Below are 22,962 nucleotides of genomic sequence, written 5' to 3' on the forward strand. Positions count from 1 at the left end.
TTTTTTTCTCTTAAATAAGAGAGGAGGGAAATGGAGAGACAGAACATTTACAGACCTTTAACCACAAACCCTCACCACACCATTCAGTTCCTCAAAGCTATTAAAAATGTGTGCTGCAAAAGACTAAACTAAATGTGTGTTAATGTGCACATGCAGACCCACAAGTTGATCCACATGAACTTAAGTCTAAGGCTTGGTTCATTTAGTTCATGCACACCTTTCTCGGCATGTCTGTATGCACAATCAGCAAATCAGTAAATATAATTGGCCATTACATCAACATTACAAACTCAAAGGAACAACAGGGTTCAAAGTGAGGTTACATGTGTAGCGAGTCGAGTCATTTTGAAAAATTGGTGGTGTGTTAGTGAGTTTGCGGGTATAGAAGTGAGGTAGATGACTTTAGAGGTTTGCGTCTGCGATGCAACAGCAGGAAATGGAGCTCATTGCAGAGCCAGACAGACTTATAGTAAAGACAACTATGCTGTATCCCCTATTGCAAGACTTTGCAAGAGCGTCAGTGTGTGTGTATGTGTGTGTGTATTGCTATCGTTGTGTGGACCAATTTTTGTTACAAAACGTATTTATGAGGACAAACACACTTTGAGAGGACATTTAGGTTGGCCCTCACTACTTTGAAGTGAATTTGAGGGTTAAAACTTGGATTTAGGGTTAAGATTAAAATGAGGTTAGGGGTTGAGGTTAGGCATTTGTAGTTGTGATGGTTATGATAAGGGGCCAGGGAATGCATTATGTCAATGAGTGTCCTCACAAGTATAGAGAGACAAGCACGTGTGTGTGTGTGTGTGTGTGTGTGAGATAGTGGGAGTGGGGGGTGCAGTTTGGTGTCGGTTTGTACTGGATGACAAGATGTGCTCTGTAAATGACTTCAAGGAAACAAGGCAATTCCAGTAATGTATTTTTGTGTGTTTGGGTTGTTTTTAATGTTTGTGCCTGTGTGTGTGCACACATCTTGGTTAGACCTCAGACTGGGCAGTATTCATGTGTCTGCAGCACGCAGGACAAAGGGATAATGTGAGGACTGGTGTCTTGTCATAGATCATGTATCCCTGTCCACTTCCTGTGGCTGAGATAAAGTATAATTTTGCCATGTTGGCTGTACAGTAAGTGGCTGGTCTGGAGCCTAACTGGAGCCTGCAATGTCTGTTTCTGGAAGTTTTGGACACATCTCAGGGCAAGTCCCCTGCCACTCAGTGAGGTAAAAGTATGCTTTCATGGTCATTTGTGGCAACAATGACACTGTTGTTGATTTTGTTGGATTAGAAGGTGAATTTTATGAGCCAAAAATGCCATTTAGGAGCAAATCTAAAAGGTGCTGGAAACTAACCTAAAGGCGTAGTTTGAAGTTGGCGCAAGAGGCCGTTTCATCTGGGTCAACAAAACTGCAACTGACTGCATTCCTGGATCCAACAATGCAGTTTGGATAAAGTAAAAGCACCCCAAAAAAAAAAGACAATTATTTTCAGACAGAAAACTCTTTAGGTGTTTGGGAGGCATGACTGTTTAGAATGGATTAATGGAAATAAGAAAAACGCAGGACACAAAAAAAAAAAGGGGGGAAAAATGTAACTCAGTGTGGTCTGGTACATGTCTGACGGTCTGTGTTTAAGACAGATCCGAAAGATGGATTGAAGGAAAAGAGCAGAAAGAGTGGAAGGAATGTTAATTTGACAGAATGGACTTCAGTTAAGTGTATACTGTATGTGTCAGCGTCCACCGACTGGTACTGCCAAAAAGGCCGGCAGGGCTAACAAGCATGTAGCCTCAGACTGCACAGAGAAAATAAAGAGCCTAAATATGTTGGAAATGAAAGGACACAGCAGTCTAAAGCTGGGAAACTATTCATTTGATAATGATTGCATTTGTGTAAAAACATAATAGATGCTCTCTCATGTAGCTTGAGACACATCATCCGTTACTAAACAGCATCTTTCTACTGTTTTTCTGATGGAGTTGTGTTGCTTTAAAACAAACTGTGGGCACTGATTTATTCCTTGGTGCCAGATGTCTACAGCAGGCAGTATTTCTGATATGTGTTGCCTCAAGGAGTTGCCCTGTGTGTTGTAGCCATAAATCTTATGGAAATGAATGGCTGGCATAAAAGCTGCAGCAGGTTGCGCGCTGGGACACAGCTCACATTGTACGGAGGCAGCAGCAGGATTGGTCGTTATCAAACTGTGGCAGCCAGATTAAAACACAGGAAAGACAGCCATCCTGGTTCATGGACATGACGTTTGTCTCTCTCAGAGACTGTTAGTGTGGTCTACATATTTGTCTGTCCATGTGTAATGAGATGAGTGCAGGATGAGCAAAGATTATTCAACCATTCATTCTGTATTTAGCGTGAAGCCTCCCCATCACTAACAAGCCAGACTGCCACCTGAGAGTAAAGGCCACGGTAATCATGCAGTTAGAGCAATATGACACCAGAAACTAGAGCCTGACCGATACTGGAATTTTGGGGCAGATACAAATATTAAGGAGTAAAGAAATTCCAATATTATTAAATATACCAATATTCTTTGGAATATAAACACTTTTTTTTGTTTCAACGACCCCTCAAATGTGATTATCAAACACTCGTGACAGAGAAATGTGATTGAGATGGAGGCACTATATGTTATAGTTTGTCTTCACTGACATCATTGCACTGATAAAGTAAACTTCACTGGGAAACTAAAAAGCATAAATAACTATTAAAAACACAAACATAAGGATTTCTAATCTACCCCAAACATCATTTTTTTAAGCATCATGTTTTGTGAAAAAAGTTTTCATATTGGCGCATATCAGCCAGCACATACAGAGATACAGATGTATCTGTGATAGGTCAATACCAGCCAATATTGACCACGCAGTGACCTGTTTTAGTGAATGCTCACGTGCACACAATTGTGCACACAGAAATACAAACAGGTCCTTACAGCCTGTGTCTTTGAGTCTGTTGATGGTGTTGGACAGGAGGCGGACACAGCCGAGGAAACCTGCGCCCTGCTTTTTGTGGATCTTTTTGTGGTTCCATACACTGATGGTGATGGAGTCTGCCTTTCCGATGTATCTGACAGAGGAAGAGTGACAAAAAAAAAATAGTCAATAAAACAGGAAAGAGGAGTGATGAAAAAGCAGTTTTCAATACTGACATTATAATTGTAAGGATCCCATCAGACATTGAACTTATGAGCACATTACCGTGAGCTCATACTTGGGGAAAAAAAAGGGTTGTTATCTTCACCTGACAGGATATAGAACTTGGAAATTAAATGAACTCTTAACCTTAGACCAACTTGCACTTTCTAAAACATTAACAAATACAGAAACTGAAAACACATTTTGTGATGTTCACTGTGTAATGGTGCAGATTAGCAGAATTTGAAGTAACTCGTGTGTACACAGACTTAGCACAGCTAAGGCCAGTCTAGTCGTGGTTGACGAACAGAGGAAGTCACTGTGATGTGCTCCACCACTGTCTGAGGCCCAGATAGCTTTTACAGTAAACACACATTTCACATGACATTCAAATCGCAGATTCACTGACACGTGTAATTACAGCCTAGCAGCCATCTCCGATACCAAAGTCTATAACAGCTGTACATCAGCATCAAGGTGTGGGGCTTTCCTACTCAAGATATCAAAACATATAGGTTTAGATCGTACACCAAAAAATAGAAGTTGGCAAATTGATGGACTGAAATTAAATGAAAAGTCGTGTGAGTCGTGGATCTTTTTATGCGTCTTGTGATTTACTTTCTATGGGACAAATTTCTCTTTATCAGTATATACTAATGAGTTCATGATTCTGACCTAATTCTAGCTTGTTAAGACTATTTGATGACGAACAAATGAAAGAACAGTATTTTGTCATGAAAGCTCCAATTTCTTTCTCCAATAAAGGTGAGTTATTAGAATGTGTATTTGCCAATAAGTTGACTTACACATTCGAAAACCACAGGAGGTAAACTGTGGCTGTGTTCCAAATGGTGTACCTCCCCGAGTACACTGACTAATAGTACTCTTACATGTTAGAACATTGACTTGTGTAGTGCTTGAATTTCAACAGGTTTGCGTTGTCTGAAACCCACACTGCCCTTCTGCAATTACTGGAAAATAAGTGTAGTATTTGGAAAGTTTCACTCTCGGGTTTAATTCTTTTACCCGGAAGTAAACGTTGCCCCTCTGTTTCACACACACAATAAACATACTGGTATAACTGTATGGTGGTAGTTAGTAAAAAAAAAAATAAACACTTTTGTGAGGTGTTCCGCAACAGCTGTCAGCTGCAGTTTGAAAATACTTTACGTCGATGGTACCGGCGATACTACATCCCCCTCACCGGTAGCCGTAACCTGACTGCACCACAGGCCTGTCAATCAAACAGACACGCTCCCCCAAAACCTGTCTTTTTGAAGCTTATTTTATAATTAATAACGGGATTATTTTCAGATGGACGGCCAGAACACTAATCTGGAAGAGTGAATTTAGCTAATGACATACAGAAAACTTGTGGAGAAATATTATTGACAGAGGATGTTAGGAGGGAAGTTGAATGGCAGTCTTTTTTGAGCCAACCGGTGGTATTACACCTTAAGGCACTTCTGCATCGGCCTCATTTTTCAGAGCCCTGAAGCTACATCCACTTTTATATACAGTCTTTGGTTTTTACACACCATATGATGATAGCGGTATTATAGATAATATTTTGTTTGTTTGGGAAGAATTTTTACACAAAGAAAATCAGAAATGAGAGAGAACAGTAGATGGTTTTGGTGATTTGCATTTTTTAACAAAGAAGTTTTAATGTTTACTTTGATGAGACAAATTTTGAGTTCATCTTTGATTGGAATGGATTATATTCTAATATTATTGTATTATATTGTATTATTATTTTTCCGCTTGGGTTTGTGCATTTTGTGGTGCGACTCAAACCACCTCTCCGAGGACATTAAAATTATCAATATTTTCCCCCTACACGGTGTGGTTGAGATCACTGTAATGCAGAGGTGTGCTGGGCACAGCACTGTATCGAGGCAACAGGAAACGGAGAACTGAAATAGCAGACAAAACAACGAACAAGTGTCTGAGGATAACAGACCAGGTAGAACAAAATGTTATTTCCTCAGTCACAAGAACTGAGCCAAAAAGTGCTGTAGGAAACTTATCCTCTGACATAACACGACAGGTAGTTAGGAACATATTACAACACTAGCTGCTAGTGGAGCATAAATACAGCATAAAAAGAAACAATATTGTGTGCTCAAACTAATATCGGTATGATTTTGAGATTGAAAAATTCAGTTGAATCTGACAGTACCATCTGCCCTCTGATTGGACACTTTTACTCTGTGCTTTGTTTGTCATTGCCCAAACGGATTTAGGTGTAAAGATAGGGTCAAAACTTCTCTTTCTAACTTCAGCATTACACAGAGTATAGGAAATTTAGAGAATTTTACACATTTTCTTATTTGTATCTGTACATAGACGTTCACAGAAAGACTCTGTGCAGCCTCACCACTGATAAATTTATAGACGTATTTACACATCTATTTACTTTGAACATCTACAAAAAATGGAATTCCTCCTGTAGATTTATAGATTTATAAAAGTTGCTTTACAACTACAAAACTTTGGGCTCAAATTAGGGTAAATAAGATCCAAATCTTGTTCACAAATAATTCCAATCTGTCTCTAAATAAACACTAACACAGACAAATATACACACTCTTCATTAGGTAGTTACAGCAACAACAAAAATAAAGATTAGTGCTCCTAATCCTACAGACAACAGCAGTCAAGGTGATACAATTATTTTGTAAAATTGAAATTATCTTTTTAGGACAAAACTAAATACAGACCTGCAGAACTTCTTGCCAAGAAACATACATTACATTGGGAAACAAATGTAGGATTTCTTTCCAGATTCAATACATATTAAATTTGGGTTTGACGGCCTTCAATTGTCTTCATATCTTTGAAGACAAAAATAAATCAATGTGCAGACAGTATATACGTTATATCTTCAGACATATCCATATCAGGTACCTTCATCTAATTTATGCAAGATGAGTTGATGCCAAAGCATTCTTGCTTGCTTCTTTGAACCAAACACCCCATTTCACGTCTCTTCTTCCACTTCTGGGCATACAGTATGCTTCCACTGACTCCCCATTCTCTTATTGGAAATTTTTGAATACTTAATCAGTGGCATCACTTATAATGTACAAAACGTTATTGGTGCGATGCAGGCAAATGTGGCATAAGTGTTTCTTAAAGGTGGCCAGGCCAAAACCGAGTAATAACAAAACAAATGTTGAATGTACAACCAAAATTATGCCCTCTTTCTGGCATACAGTAACAATTTTATCTTTATGTTAACAGTCTCTACTATGTCAACTTACGTTTTGGCTGTGCTGACCCACCGCAAAGAGGAATGCAGCAGATTTTCCACAGGTTAAACTGCGACCAATCAATGTCTGCAGTTACTTTTCGATTATACTGCTGGTGGGTGAATGGGGCAAACACACCAGGCGTCTGGAAAGTAGACCGTAATGAAGAGAGTTGCCTTGGCAACTACTGCCAATGCATTTTAAATCTAGATGTCCATGAGCGAGTAAAGACAGAAAAGAGCGGTGCTGGTGCCATCGATTTGTTGGGCATTTATTACTGGAGACAAATCAAAGTCTGGTAAAGTAGCACAGGCTCTCACATGGAGAGACTGGGTATGAACAGCACAACATGTACAGAATTTAATATTTTTAGAGGGAGGAAGAGGGAGGAGCGAGCGAGTCTGATAGTCCAACCAAAGCAATATGAAGAGTTGTACTGAAAAGGCCAGAAACTGGAGGCTAAGCACGAGGAGGCAACCTGCCAAAACCCAACCTACATACAAATACGAGTTTGGGAACTTTCAAAAAGTTGGCTCGTGTCATGTCAAACATCTACTGTACAAGACACCAATATCAATTGTAGCTCATCAATTGAACTGTAAAAAAGGGTATCTACAATTTTTGCAGGGTATTTATGATACATAATATAAGGCATCAAGGTCTTGTTCCACATGACACTGCAACTGACAACAAGACCCCACCTCCTAAAGCCGGAGGCTGCAGTTGGGGGTGTGGTGAGCTGGCAATTTACCAAACCCACACTCCCATCTGCTTTCTGTGGCATGTTAGCCATTTCCTGAAGCAGAGGAAGAGGCCAGGGGTCGCTGGCGGGGGAACAAGCTTCTTTGAGAGGGAGGGGATCCAGAAAGGGGAAAATTATGTAAAGAGGGGGAGAGTCTGAGGTTGAAGGTCGACAGGCCAAAAGAAGCATTTGAAAATGAAAGTGTGTCCCCGAAAAGGCCAGACGTATTTTTCCTGTTTCAGGAAAATGTCTTGTTTTATCTGACCGACTATTCCAACCCCAAAGATATGTTAACTATCATAAAAGATGATGATTGATCTCAAATCTGGTCTATGCAGCCTTTAGTTGATTTACTTAAGATAAACTATAAAATAAATTCAAAGTTTAAAGTGACATTATGCCACAATATGAATTGCTATACATTTTCATCATATAACTATCCACTCCTTTTCTATCAGGCTGCCTATTCCCTCATGTCATATTCCACTGTTTCCCTCCATCTCTCACCACTACGTAAGCTTGGTTGCCAGTGGGTCCTTTGGATCCTTTGGGTTGATTGCTCCCTGTGATGGCCTGTCCACGCAAACCTCAGAACAGGGAACATTCAGAGAGCATGGCCCAGGTGAAAACACTCCTCCTGACACTGACTCAAATAGATACCGTGGTTTCATGCAAACATGTGTTGAGTGTAATGCTCATCCTTCTACCATCTTTTTATAGACAATGACTTCTAAGCCCAGTGGACAACATAATGGACCACACGCTGTCATTTTAGCTGGCAAGTAAGCTGGCACATATGAGAAGCTTTTACACCTCTGAGATTTACAGAAAGTAAAAGCATAGCTTATTTAATGAAAAAAAAAAAAAAAAAAAAGGAGGTTTCAAGAATTAAATTGCACAGATTCACAAAGGTTTGCTATGTGGCTAATTCTGAAAGAGATTACTAAAATATAGTGGAGCTCTAATGTGTGTCAGCCACATGTGGCTCAGAGGAAGTGAGCAAGCCAGAAAAATACGAGTTGGACTATCTCTGATTCACAGCGGACATTGTTCAGGAGTGCAAAACTATTTAGCAAACCCAATGTTTTAAAAACCAAAACAGACAGAATCCATTGTTTCAGAGAGAAGAAATTCATAAAATCCCCAAAATGTTTTTTGTGAAACCTGTGGTATGGACTGTCTGAAATGTCACTTGACAAGATGTTTTGTTGTCATGTAAAATAACTCACCAGGTTTATAAATGGGTGTTTCTTCATACAGAAAAGAGGAGATTGAATATACATTCCTGAAACACTTGTTACAGCACTTCCACAGAGACATAGGAGAAAGCCAAACAAATGCCAACAATGCTTTATGTAGTTTTATAGTGTTATAGTTATGAGGTTGTGCGGGGCATCATGTAATTATCCATTGTATCCATTGTAGCCTTTGACATTCATTTCAATTGTTTGTTGATGAGGCATAAAGGGCACATAGCAAGATGTCAATCTGCTCCACAGCTGACTTACAGATCATAATGTTGATTCCACTTTGGGTCCAACGTATTTCTCACAGTATCTGTAGAGTGGCATTGTCCTGAACCATCCACCACCACTTTGGCAAAAGGATCTGGCAAGCCTGTAAAAGTAGACAAAGACAAGTGAAGACAAGACAAGGAGGTTTTGTTTAGCCACTGTACAAACCTTGTGTCATCACTGACTCCTCTATCATGGAGGAAGCATGAGATTGTACTTTAACCACTTCACTTTAACAGCAGTGACAATTTTATCTCTGGTTGTCACTATTCACAGTGACACATCGGAAATGATAGTTGTATACAGCTTACTCTTTCACAATGACAAGAGTCTGATTTCATCAATATTATCTTATCCCAAATACATGTGTATTGGCATATATGTTGTAGAATATTAATTTATTTTATAGAACATAATACTGAGAAATATGCTTTGGGTAATTTAGAAATTGTTTCATTTTAGTTTTTTGTTATTTATATTTATTTATGATTATTACATTCCCTGTAAACTGTGAACTGTAAAATAGTCTGCCTACAAAACACATTTGTCAACCACATTTCTGTTCATATATTGACATTATCATTTTTAAGATTCATAGTTTAGGTATAAGTGGCAGCCCCAAAAATCCAGCATCTGTTGGGTTTTAGTAAATATCTATTGAAGTTACATTTCAGTTTTCTCCATTTGCTCCCTTTTGCTTTCCTAAGACTAATGGGATACTCTGTTCAATCCTATTAATCCGCATCTCCGATAGAAACTGGTGTTTACCAAAGCCCAGAGTGCCTGACCCAAATTCCTCTCAGGTTGACCTCAAGGTCATTAAAGCAGCACAAGTGGTGCTCGATGATGATCCATTCAGATTGACCTCAGATTGACCACAGATGTGCATGTTGCTGCGTCAGCCTGAGGAGTTTATAAACAGAAAAAGGAAGGGACTGGTCTAATCAAGCAAGTGTCATGTTTTGTATGTTTTCATCACCTTCCAACTTTTTATCACTTCCAAAAGTTTTTCTAACTTCAGTTAATCTAGTTTGAGTAAATGTAACTAATAATATCGCCGTCCAACCTCCCAAACATCTTGCAGGACAGGCTGGTAAAACATGTTTGGTGAGTTAAAAGATGGTCTTTCCCACAACATGAACTCATAAGTGCAGCACGATTTTTCACACTATCGTGTTCGATAAGGGATTATTGCTGGTGAATTTATCTGGCATTCTCTGTGTTGGTCTGTGCATGTGGATTTTAAGTTAGAGTATACACCTCTGGCCTCAGACAGGTTGTACCTGTTCAGTCACCCTTATGGTGTCCTGGAATTTTCCTCCTAGTGGCTCTGTGTTTGTCTAAATGCATATGTGTATGTGTTGTAGACAAAAATGAACCCCTTGTTGCTGTTGCTGTTGCAGTTCAGTGCTTTGGCAAAGACTATGACGCTAACTGAAGTAAAAGAAGTGGATTTAATGGGGGTGTTCAATTGTGAAGAATGGGTCACCAGTGGAACTAAATGATACATTTGTTTTTACATTCATAAAGACAGCAGAGAACTTCCTGATCACTTGAACAAAGGTTGATGAAAAGCCCTAAAGCTAAACGTTAATAAATAAGAGGTCACAAAGAAAACAAAATACAACTTCCTCCCTTGGATAATTTCCAACAGTCAGCCTCAATGTTTGTTTGCAATGTGTCTCAATGAGGTGTGGCACGCTTTAAAATCTCTATATGCCCTGGGCTGGACTAACAAAGGTGTAATTTCCATCCAGTTCAATTGAAGTATTTTGTTTCTGTAACACCTATTGCTAGAATTTAGGTTAGCTGTGGGTCCCTGAGCCTGCAATGGTTTCCTGGTATGTATAACCGACAGCTCCTCGGGGACTTCATTTACAGCGTAGCTTCAAAAAGCAGAAAACTGCCACTGCTGACAAAACTCATTCTAATGCACAAGGGAGGGAATGGGACAAGAATAGCAACACGTAAAAATAGGCTTTACTTACGAAAGAAGTCTTTCTTTGCCAGGTTCTTTGCACACAGGACTAGAAAAAAAGAAATAAAGAGATGTGTTAATGACAGGTTTAAAGTGAGTAATGTAATAATTAGACTAAAACTTGGAAAATATTTTAAATAGGAAAAACATTTTTCACACAAATACCTTTTCACCAAATACACATAGGCAGCTTTAAGTGGAATAGCTTTTTTTTTTTTTTTTTTACAGTGAATGATGGTTTAATTTACTACAGAAAATTATAGAATATTCCACATGAAATTAGATTTCCATTTTGTTATTTTTTTTTTTTTCATAAAGTAGGTCTGTGTCCTATATAAATACTGTAAAATTGACAAAAAGTTCAGACCACAGAGAAACGCACACAGCCTGTATTCAGCAACTGTGCCATTTGAACTTCCTTAAGTTTGTGATGTCACAAACTCGTCCTCGTATCATATGGATGCCCTCAACGGAGCCAACTGTTCAACCTTTTATGCAGAAGAAAACATCAAGTGATCATTTCGTCTCGGAGCTAGCAAGCTACTAGACCAAAGAAAACCTGTGGTTGGCCTGGGCATGTGTCACTCAGAGAAGAGTCGGCCAATCAAAAGAGAGGGTCTTACAAAACAGCCCGCTCTTGGGAGGGAGAGGAAATGAAAAACAATATTAAGATGGGTTTATGGGCACTTAAAACCACAAAAATATCTTCTTACAGATATACAGATTACAAATAAAACACTGGAAAATGAAAATATGGATCTTAAAGAAACAAACAAGCTGCAATTCCAGAGCATGTGCTATTGTGTCATACTTTTTTTAAAATTTTCTTCTATTTATATAAAACACATCAGAGGTGGCAAATCTGTTTTACATCCATCATCCAGCTAGTGATATTACAAACTATTCTACAGGTTGATATTATTTTAAATTACAGTTACAATGTTTAAATATTAGCAACCCTTTTAATCAGTCTTAGAGCTTTTCTCTCTGGTAATATTTTTAGTAGAATCCCATCTAATGTCATTAGATTTCTTTCTCAGTTTCTGTTTCAAGCTGTTAAAGTTGACACAGTTTCTGTGGAGTAGTTACTGCTGTCTTTTCGCCTACATATTGGTTTGTCCCTCCTCATTGTCCCTTTGCAGACCAGTTAAGAGTTTCTCATTGTAAAATATTTAAAAGACAAGCACTCTTTGCTGTATGAAGCAAGTCCATGGAGGTTTGCACCACAGACAACATACAATAGCTTTCAACATAGAGAGAGAGAGCAAAAGTAAGAGAGTAAGTCTGTGTTTGCCTTTGTTCCGTTGTGTCCCCTTTACAATACGGTTGTCTTTGTTATTTCCCTTCTTAAATGTCTTGTGGTATTTAGTTGGGGCTCGTTCAACTGAAGCAGTGTGATGGCGCTGGCTAGACAATCCTATGACACTTATAGAGTACGACAAAGTAGGCCAAGCAGTCACGAGCCAGTGCAGAGGCAGAGAAACCGAGCACAATGAATGTAATAGAAACAACAGTGAACCTCAGAGATGAAAAAGGGAGTTAAATAAGTATTATACACTGCCAGCAGACAGACTAACATCCTCATCACTTGTCAGTCAGTGAGTTGGAGGTACCGCTGAGCTCTGAGCAAAGAGCGAGGCAAAAAATATGTCTATCCATAACTCCATCCATTTCTATATTCCCCGCTTTCTATTCATGGTCATGACAGGTCCTACCAATTCATTATTAATCGAGGTACAGGTTCCTCCTTTATTATGGCCTTCGTCTCTGGCCAAAAAAGCAACTACAGTACCTCACTGAATGCTGAACTACGAGTTAAACAAAAGAGGTAGATTAAATACAAGTCACATCCCTTGCTGCTTGTCATCTTCTATGCCATGTGGTATCTTCTGACACTTCCCTTCCATCAGTCTAAAAAAAAAACATAAATAAATACTACAAGATTCAATGTATAAACTCCCTGCCAACCTGAGAGATTTATTATTTCCAATAAATGACAGATATGATCTCCAAAGCCAGTGTTGTCTGGTGTCTGCAGCACAAAGTAAAGCTTGCAGTGAAAGTTTTAATGATTGATGTGGTGAAAATATTTATTTACAGTAACCACCTAGAAGTGAACACGCCTCATTTAGAAACTACAAATAAATAAAGAATTTTGCCTTTTTTTTTTTTCATTAAAATAAATACCTCAAAACAATAATCAATTATTACTCCATCTTCCAAACACATTATGGCCTCTACAAACCATGGAGATCTAAGATGTCATCCATGAACACCACTGATCACATTAAAGAGTGTGTAAACCGGCTACTAATGAGAAACAAGCACCACCTTGGAAAAAGAGAGAGACAGGTTTGGGAAACAAACCTAGCATTACACCCATTCACTGTGGAGACCTTGAAAGTGACCAAAATGACAGTCAGTCAGGTGGAACAGAGTCACAACATGGGAACACACAATCCCTACACACACCAAATTACACTGACTGGGCCCACTGAATCAACACTAACCCTCAAGCCTGTCAGGGGAAATTACACTGCCAAAGCCAACAGTATGGGTGCGAGCCAAATCAGAGACAGCCAGATCTGTCTCCTACGGGACAAAATGGACACCATGTTGTCGGCAGACAAGTAAAAAACAGGAGAAACAGAGGTCTGAATTCTTGGCAGGACATTTTTGGACAGAGAATACAACGCAAAGACAAAATTAGCCAACAAAGTATAAATGGGTCATCTTTAGGCCTAAAGCCTTGCCTTGAAGACATCTGCTCATGTATTCCAGCGTATTAGCAACAGAAGTTTAGTTACAAAATTCATTCTGTCTACAGCTTTGCAAGTAGACTTTAGTCAGGCCAAAATGTTATTGTGGAAAAGCTTTGAGCTTTCTGTGAAACTGCCTTGTGCTGACAAAAGGCAAAGCTTTAATGTATTTCTGATACAATCTGTAATAACCAGTACTCCAGCTGACCAGCTACTCCTGAACCCATGTACTTATGGATCAGTTTCTTTATGGTATGCACAGTAGGAACGCAAATCTCAAAGTATGACAACATTTAGCAAAGTTTGGTTCCATGCAAACAGATTAAAAAAAATAAATAAAATAAAAAATAATAATAATAATAATAATATGTCCATCTGTGTCCATTTGTATGGCAGGTTATAACATTGAGGAAATGTGGAATATGCTTAAATCTAGCCAAAACTACAAGCCTCATATTCAGATATATCATTAAGCAAAAAACAGATGTGAGCAGTAATTCAGAGGTCAAGAACAAGGCTACTACAGTGCTCCTATATTTCTGAACAATGAATGACCAGTGGTAGTTAACTTGCTGTGCATGCTCACCATTGCTGAATAGGCAATACAGATTAGTAGCTACCAGGGTAAACTGAGTGTACTTGGCTTTCTGGTTACCAAACTGCTAATGAAGATTAAGGGATTATTCTGCACACTGCTCCAATGTATCAGCCACAATTACCACATCGAGAAATCCTCTCATATTATTATGAATGGCCAGTCACCAACTGTGCTGCCAGGCACAGCAGGCTAATGCTACTAATAATTGTAAATGTATTCAAAGGGGGCATAAGTTACACAATCAAGCAAAAATAAAATAGAAGAATACAGATATTAGAGATAAAACTACCAGCGAATACCAGCAAAAACTCGGAAAAATCCTCGAGGGACTGACTCATGAATTTCTCATCCCTGAAATTTGAGGAAAGCCTTGTCCTCAGAGGGGGCTCCTTGTCTGTGTTAGCAAGTTTTAGCTTTTTAGATATCTTTTAGCCAAGTAACCAGCACCAGGTGACTAGAAGTAGCTCTATTGTCACACAAAGAAATGAGTAAAACAAAAATCAAACAACAAATTTCTTAACTGAACCTGAAAACAACATGAGTTGGATCTCATCAGAGAAAAATGGGCAACTGCTTTTTAGAAACAACAGCATTTTTTTGCAGCCCTGGTTTCACCCCTTAATAAGAGTAGAAAGTATTTTGTAAAGGTCTCTTGAGGTTTTACAGACAATTTCTTTTTTCTTTTTTTTAACATCATGGATAGTAAAAGGTATTTGCAAGACCTATTTTCAGTTACCCCGTGTTATAGCATAAATTCATGTTGGGTTGTGTTGTTGTTTTTTTTTTTTTTTTTTTTTACATTTTGAAAACAAAGTTGGCTTAAAAGCTCTGGTTGAGTTATTGTAGTTAATACCGCCCCGAAAGATTTCAGTTAATGGTATAGCTCCACTCGGCTTTACATAAACATGCCTGAATATGTTGATAATCTTATCGAGGCTTATGCAGACTCTACCACTGTGGACCCTACAATGAACGAGGAATCAGATCTCATATTGCTGCCCTCTAGGGATCCGGCAGTATTGAATAGCTGCCATGTGTGCAGGCGGTCCGTGGTGACACAGGGCTGGCGGCAGACCAGACTCATTCAGATGCTAACACGGAAAGCTAGGTCAACTAGGAAACAGTGAACCACCAGGAAGCCCTGGGGTGAAGCTGTCCTCTTTGTTGTCTGTGGGTCATCATAAACCCTCTCTTTAACAGCACCAGGAGAGAAAATAAACAATTTGCAGCAGGGCAGCTGAGTGACAAAACAAAGAGGTTAAAGTAAGACATTTATATCCTAACGTTACAATAAAATCTTTTGTTCTGCATTACCACTTACTGAATTCAGTGTTGTTACATTAGCTGTGTCCAAAATCACCTAAAGTTTCCTTTATCTTAAAGCTGGGATAGCAGTTCAAGGGTTCAAAGGGCAACTTTGCTCCACTGTTTTTTTAAGAGTTTGAAACATCTGTTGTTCTTGGACAAACAAGCAAGTGAGAGAGTCACGCCAAACCAAGCTTATACGTCGAAGCAATTACCATACAAGGTTCATGTTTTTACCAGCGTCTGCTAGCTAAGGGATGTGGAGACAGACAGTGACCTGTCACTGACCCAGACAATATATGTTAGGCTTCAGAAGTTAACAGTAAATACCAACACCCCCTCGGGAACTTGCAGTATACCATTAAAGCCTATGCTTTTATTGAGCTCGCACATCTACATTCAAAGACAAAAAAAAGAAAAGAAAATTAAAAGTGAAGAAACCATGTCTGAATTCGCAGCCTGTGTAAATATGTCCTGTCATCAGTAGGGGGCATAAAGTCAGTGCTACATGATGAGTCAGAGGCTATAAATGACCAACAGTTAAATGTTACAGATGTAATTACCTTTTTATGGGATACCATGGTTGTCTCTTCACCTCATGTTAATAGACAGGACGCCAGCCTCTCACTTGGATAAATAATTCCTGACAGTGATAGGGGCTTTATATGCTACAAAATTTACACTTTCTAAAATAATTAAATTCCCTCTGCATTAGCGTCAATACCGAATATAAACACAGCCTCACTAATATGACAATGCAATTTACATAAATCATAAATCATCGCACAGTGATGTCTGATAATTATATTGTGGATAACAAAAAAGAAAGAGTCCATTGTATTCATTACAAAATATGCATAGTGTGTTTCCGATCACAAAGAGAGGCAGTTGGAGGGGCGGAAGCTTTGTAACGGCTCCAACCGTCTGAATATAAACGTCAAGCTGAAGGTTGGTGTTCGTTCTGGTCAAAAGGTGAAAGGTCTTGTATACAGGGTAGAGGGGGCGCTGAGGGATTCCCGCTTGTTTTCTCAAGGGAGTCTCCACAAGTTGCCATTTGCAATAGTTGCTTAACGCCTAACTCTGTCAGGAAAAGGGGTCACTGGGTGAGATGTGTCAGATGTTCAAACCGTTGGAGTGTCCTGATAGTCCAGATAATAGAGGTACGGTTAGATCTGTCAAAAATGTTAACAGATTATAATAACAATGTTGTATGTGAGCTTTATACACTATAACGGCAGCAAAATTCTTTTTAAACGAGAACAAATGCAGTGCAACCCTAACGCACATTTACGAAGGCACTTAAACATGACTGGTATTAATCTGATATTCATTCTTGGTAGTGTTATTCACTCTGAATTATATAGAGCTGGGGGAGCTGTGTGAAGATAGGCAGCACAAGTGTGAAGGTTCACAGTCATCTCTAATCATAATTTATGTTAAAAGTCCTTACAGTGAATTTAAATTTAAATGATTTGCACCTTAGATATTATGTAATACTTGGTTCATGGTGCTAGTGCATAAAAGGAATACAGTTTGAGTGACGATAAAGACCCTGGTACTGTAAAATTATTGTTATAGTAATATTATATTGTATTTTTTTTAAAAAGGGGATGACAAGACAAAGGACATGAGCTGTGTTCAAGTTCACAAAAGTGTATGATTTGCACTGTCCACTTCACTGAACCACCAGCATGCCTCCAGCCTCTTGTGCTCCATTATCATTATCAAACCAGAGAGCTGGGCTGCTCTGCCTGAGACCAGAGAGTTTGTGGTCAGTAACTGCAGTAGATGATTGCGTGATTGTGCACTGCCAACTCCACAGTCAAGTACAGACATTTTGTGGTACATTTTGCCCAATTAATTCTCCTGCAGCACTGCAAGGACAGGAATGTCCACCCATGCTGCATCAGCGTCACCATGCTGCTGAGCTTGGACGCTGATGTTCTTTTGAAGAAAGGATATTTTTATTTGGGCTGAAGCTGCTATCTTTAATAAGATAATGTATTTGCTTATTGCTGGGTTTTAATCTACACAACATTATGCCCATAAAGGTAAAGTGTTAGCAAATATTTGCATGGTCAACAGTGTGATTGAGGACTGTGTAAAAGAAGATGTTCAACACACTGGAGTGTGACTTTGGCTGTCTAGGAAGCTTGAAAAAGTAAAACCTTTTTTTTTTTAGTCTGAAAAAGAGCTTCTGTTAACAGTACTCCAAATATTGTTTAGAAGAGCATTAGTTTCTTGTCAAAAAAGTATTTCTGACAAACAAATAAAACAGAAACTGGGACATAACCTGGTGTAGCCTCAAAAAAAAAAAAAGAAGAAGCAATTTAAGCAGAGCAAGGAAGCAGGCCAACACAAATCATGTACCTCAGACACCTTTGCAGCTCATGCTGTGACATCAGGTTAGATCATTAACTAGATTATTTTAGAGTGCAGAAAACCAATACAACCTCATCCTGACACAACCAAAAAGTGCAGACAGGGGATGTGGTCATGTACTACCACATGGACTGTTAACACACATGCAAAGGCGGCTGAAATGTGATTGGTCAATATGACTTGGCCTACAAACAGAAACTGCAATACTTCCGGTACCAACATCTTGTCCCATTGACAAATGCAGAAACTTGTTTACTGAGATTAGTTATAGCCTAAAAAACGCAAGCCAATCCAAAGGTATACAACGGGTTGGGTGATATAACAATATTACCTATATCCTAAATTTAAGATAACATCTCGTCTCATATCACAATACAATAAAATATTGATATATTGACCAGCCCCAAGTATACAGCTATAGTAACAATGAATGTATGTAGCTGAACAGACAGAAAGTTAAACCAAAGCACTATCAAAGTGGAAGGTTTAAAAACAAAAAAGGGGAAAAGTCAAACTTTGAAGGAACATCCAAACTTCTCCAAAGCCCAGTTTCCTCATGTAATAAAATCTGCATGTGGCCCATATTTGATTCCTCTCATCTTTGCTTACACTTCATCTGCTGCCAGCCAATGTGGACTGTATGCAAGGACTCTCACAATTTTAACACCTTCAATTTGCAAAAACATTATTTTTAGAGAACTACTGCTTTGTTAAATTGTAAACGGACATAACAGCATCACAACTTCACAGGACATGCCCTATTCACAGTCTAAACTTTGGTGTTCTCATATGTACATATGGATGGAATATAATATTCTGCATCATTTTTGAATAACTTCTAAGCTTCTAGGTAATATAGACACATACTATATACACACACACACGCAGGCACACACTGAACCCATCTATAAAAAGTGTAATACTTCCACAACTTTGCCGATGTTGGGACTGTTGGGACAGTTCCATGCTGTCTCATTCACAGTATTGTTCAACAGCTAAACAAAACACTTCCTCTTCCCCTCCTCACGCCTCTCTGGCGGGCTGGCTCACCCCAATACACAGAGAATAAGTCTGACAGTACTCTATGTGTACGTGACCAAGTTTATGTTACTGCAGCAAGTACATCCTGGAACAAATAATGATGATGTGGTGTGAATCAGAATTTATGGGTCTCCAAAATTAGACAATCTAATCTACATTGTACTTCCTCCATAAAGCAATTACTCGATTTCCCAACCTCCCACCCCGAGACTTTCTCCGGCACAGTGAATGCTCGGGATGCCAATTATGTCATTCAGCCGAGAGGCCAGGAGTCTACAGCTGACACTCCCCCTCCTTTCTGCTCCCTGAGGAGACGCCAACAATCTGAAATCAGGAATCTGGAGTGAGCACAGTCACTGCAGAGAGCGGGGTGAGGGGGTAAAGACAAAACGTTCATCTGCAGGCAGGAATCTATGGTTAAATGGGGAGGGAGGAAGAAATGTCAGGAGGGCAGGAGAGAAATATGTCTAAAGTCACAGATCTGTGGAATGCCGACAACGGAGGGCGAAATGGAGAGAAATATGGGAAAGCAGAGAGATGCAAAGGGAGGAGGAAAGTTCATTTGGAACAGGGAATGAAAGCGACGACATTCTGGCAAGAGTAAATTTCGTTGAGGGAGGAGCAGCAGGGATAGCAGACAGAGATGAGACAATGAGCAAAGGAGACCAGAAGTTTGAGTGGAAACGAATGGTGTGCACACCGAATTTTAAGTCCCAGTACTTCGAGCCGGACTGTTTCATTAGTTGGCCGAGATTTTATCAGCTAATATTGTCCGAATGTTTGGAATATTTTCTAAATTGTTCTTTTTGTGGTCGTTTGTATTTGTAATTATCGACAGTTATTACCTTTCCAGTGCAGTTTACCGTTTCAGTGCATAGGTGTCATTTTGAACAATAAAGTTGAGTATTTGTCAAATCAAGTCAGCACTGAAGCTCTGAAGTGAGCAAATCTAGAAGTCTTTCTCAAAACTTTTTGAAGTTGTTAGTACACGTCTTGTTTACTGATGTTCAGCTGCAATCCACTGAACCATTTAAACTTTGATGAGCTGTGCTGTGCTATTTTTATGCTCTGCAAGCCATCTCATCAATCAGCACATTTTGTTTTTTAAAAGGGAGACTTTTTGTCTCTGATTCTATCATGAAGCTCCCCTAAATGGAGGCTGCGTCGAGATCACTATTCTAGAACTGAACGGCAATTCCACAATTAAATCTAATCAAATCAAAAACAATTAAGAGCTATATAGCAAAATTGGTAATTGACTGTGCAAGCAAGAATAAAAGAAGCTGCTATAGTATTCTGACAAAATATGAAAGGAGTGCCAAGTGATGAATATAAGATGATGTGCAGAGATAAAAGAATACAAGGATTGACCTGAATTACGTGTTTTAGAGGACGGAGGCAGGCTGACAACAGATGGAGAGTTTCAATGGTAGAAACCAAGAAGGAAAGATGATGTGGAGCAAAGAGTAAAGGACGGAGGCAGGGATAAAGAAATACAAGAATTAAGGAGGAGGAAATAAGCTGGGGTGAGTCAAGAAAGCTCATCTATAGAGAGAATCACAAAGCACGTGTAATAATCATGCATGGAGCATTTAGATTGAAGTTGTATTTATATACAGTCCGGTATAATATCATTTCACATGAACATTGTTCACACATGACCTATTAGCTACAGTTATGGCTGGGGTATAGCTTAGTTTATCTTCTTGTGCTTTAACTGATGTGAAGCTTGCACAACCTCCTCACGAGCCCAGACTGTTTGACCACCCTGTATATGATTCATGCTAAAACCATCCCAGGGATGTAGTCCAGTCATTCTCTCAATAGTCGAGACCATTGCTGAAATTTCACACAAGGTCAAACTGTGTGGGTATAGATGGAAAGAGGGTTTTTAAAAAGGGGGGGGGAAAAGAAGATAGCTATTACATTGAAAGGGGTGTTGCCGAGTGTGTTTTGGAGGTTTGGGGGTCACCCAAACTACAATTAGCCCCTGCAGCCCCTTATTCACCAAACAATTTCAAAATGCAGGTTTAGACAGCCTTGGTTTAAACGTGTCTATTTTTTTTAGCCATGTTATGGCTGTGGTGTGCAGCTAGTTACAAATGCTGATTTTCAGTCAAAGTTGCTCATCCTGCATGTACTGTGTGTGTTTACATGAAAGCATACATGCTAATAGAAATCACATGAAGGCATGAGAATGACGACCATGACTATGAAGTGGAAAGAGTATTTAGAGCTTGTGGGGGGGAGGCGGGGGGGGGGGGCACTAAGAGAAGGAAAAGGGAGCAATAAAAGAGGAGAACTGCAGTGGAGGAAGAGGGGACAGGGACAAAATGGTCTCTACAGCAGCATCACTGACACACCTAATAAAGACGTATTTTGATTTCAGCTGCGTTTTAAAGAGGTAAGGTTGAGACTGTCAAATCACCACACCAAATCTCAATAAGTCTTAAGTGTGCACTATGAGGACTATATATAAAAGGAGTGCCACAAAGTAAGCCATAAGAAGAAGATGTGGTACGAGGCGCAAGGCATGAGGCTCAACACAAAGTTGATTACGTATTTTACGCAACACAAATCCTCCATCGCCATAATTAACCATCAAACTGGATCCTTGTCAAACTTTATTGGAACTTGGTCAAGTTTCTCAAATTCTAAATATTGTCCATATTCATATGCCACTAACATGAAATGTTTCAAAAAGCTCATCCTATTCTTCTACAGTTGCCATGTGAGGATAAAATACATCAAAATTCACCACCAAATGCTATTGCTGGTAATTTAAGTGTCAAGAGCAAGTCAAAAATGAAGGGAGAGTGGTACCACTCAAGTAGAGGAAGAAGGATTTAGGTGAGTAACCATAAATACAGCATATTATGGTACAACCACTCACAAGCGCCAACATATATTCACAAAAAGTGTAAGGTAGAAAAGAAGCGGTGGGAGGAACGGTGGTGATTCATCTCTGCTTGGGACTTAAACAAATGGATTGGAGACGGGCCCACGTGAGTCAGATAACTGGCCTTGTTCATATCAGCATATGACTACCCATATGTCACCACCCACTGGCAATATGGCTCAGCCACTGGGCAAGTGTCAAGTCAATAGCCTGCATCTATGTCATAAATACGTTGACATACATTTATTTCCATCTACATCTCTAGTCGTGTTGCCATTCTTTTGGGGCCTGAGCTTATTGGCTCGTAGTGAGACGTGTGAGGGGTGAGAGACAGGCAGTAACTCTGAGCGTGGAGGTCGAGGAGACAGCAGGAAAGTGACAGAGACAGAGATGTGACAGCGTCAGTCATGTCTCCTGTCAGTCTGAGCGTAAATGGCATGGAGAGGTTATTTCAGATTTGTACTAGTTGTCCTCATCTCTGCGTGCACTTCAATATTTGACTGAATCCTGGTGGAGCTTTTTTTATTGAGAATTACATGTCGATTTTAAAAGTGATTTTGCCATCAAGCTGCTGAACTGCCACCTATGTTGCAAAATGCTGTGAAATCTCTCACTAAATCACTAAAATTGTATAAAAAAAAAAATAAAGAATTTTAAAAAGTTTTCAGAAATGCAAAGGGAAAAGCTCAACCACCCCGCACCTCTTGCGTTCTGCTGCACTCGCACGGTGTGGAGCCGACACAGGTGAAGGAGAGCGAGGGGAGATTTTCCACTCGCTAATTGATGGCGTTGACAGCCTCGTTCTTTCACCCACGTAAAGTCCATGTATGGGAAACGCTTTCTACTGTTGTTGAATGACGGGTCGAATCCCTCACTGCTGATGCATCATTGTACTTCTGGACCTTTTCACCTGGACCTGTTATTTTGATCATGTTCAAAGTCTGAGCCACTTGATCCTCGTCTCCATCGTAAAAACCACTGCATCACTAACGTCCTCCGACTGTCTGTCCTACGGTTAAACTGAAAATGCAGACAGAGAGAGGGGGATGCAATTTGAGTGGCAGTGAGTGCGTGTATACATTTGCGCGCGCGTGTGCACGCGCACACACACACACACACACACACACACACACACACACACACACACACACACACACACACACACACACACACACACACACACACACACACACACAGGTGGGCAGTCCGACCGCAGAAACGGTAGCGGGAAAACAGTGAGGGGGAGGAAAGTGAGATCCCTAAATTTCTTTCCTGATTCAACCAGAGTGTAAATATTTGTGGACGTTGCACATCATCCACATTTTTCATTTTCATAGAATATA

The 22,962-nt window shown here is 39.5% G+C and overlaps 1 protein-coding gene across 1 annotated transcript in view; it reads right to left on the minus strand.

The window, feature by feature from the left end:
- The window catches only part of LOC138208800 (E3 ubiquitin-protein ligase SMURF2-like), a 60,042-nt gene that overhangs the window by 25,877 nt on the left and 11,203 nt on the right, over nt 1-22,962 (minus strand). Inside the window, exons 2-4 of the mRNA XM_069166921.1 lie at nt 10,646-10,684; nt 8,652-8,760; nt 2,946-3,079 (exon numbers count right to left, since the gene is read on the minus strand). Coding sequence (XP_069023022.1) covers nt 2,946-3,079; nt 8,652-8,760; nt 10,646-10,684 — 282 coding nt within the window. The remainder of the gene's footprint in view (nt 1-2,945; nt 3,080-8,651; nt 8,761-10,645; nt 10,685-22,962) is intronic.

This window comes from Embiotoca jacksoni, unplaced genomic scaffold (assembly GCF_022577435.1).
Source record: "Embiotoca jacksoni isolate LCO1_2020_lvr unplaced genomic scaffold, fEmbJac1.0.p SCAF_4, whole genome shotgun sequence".
In the NCBI taxonomy this organism is placed as follows: domain Eukaryota; kingdom Metazoa; phylum Chordata; class Actinopteri; family Embiotocidae; genus Embiotoca; species Embiotoca jacksoni.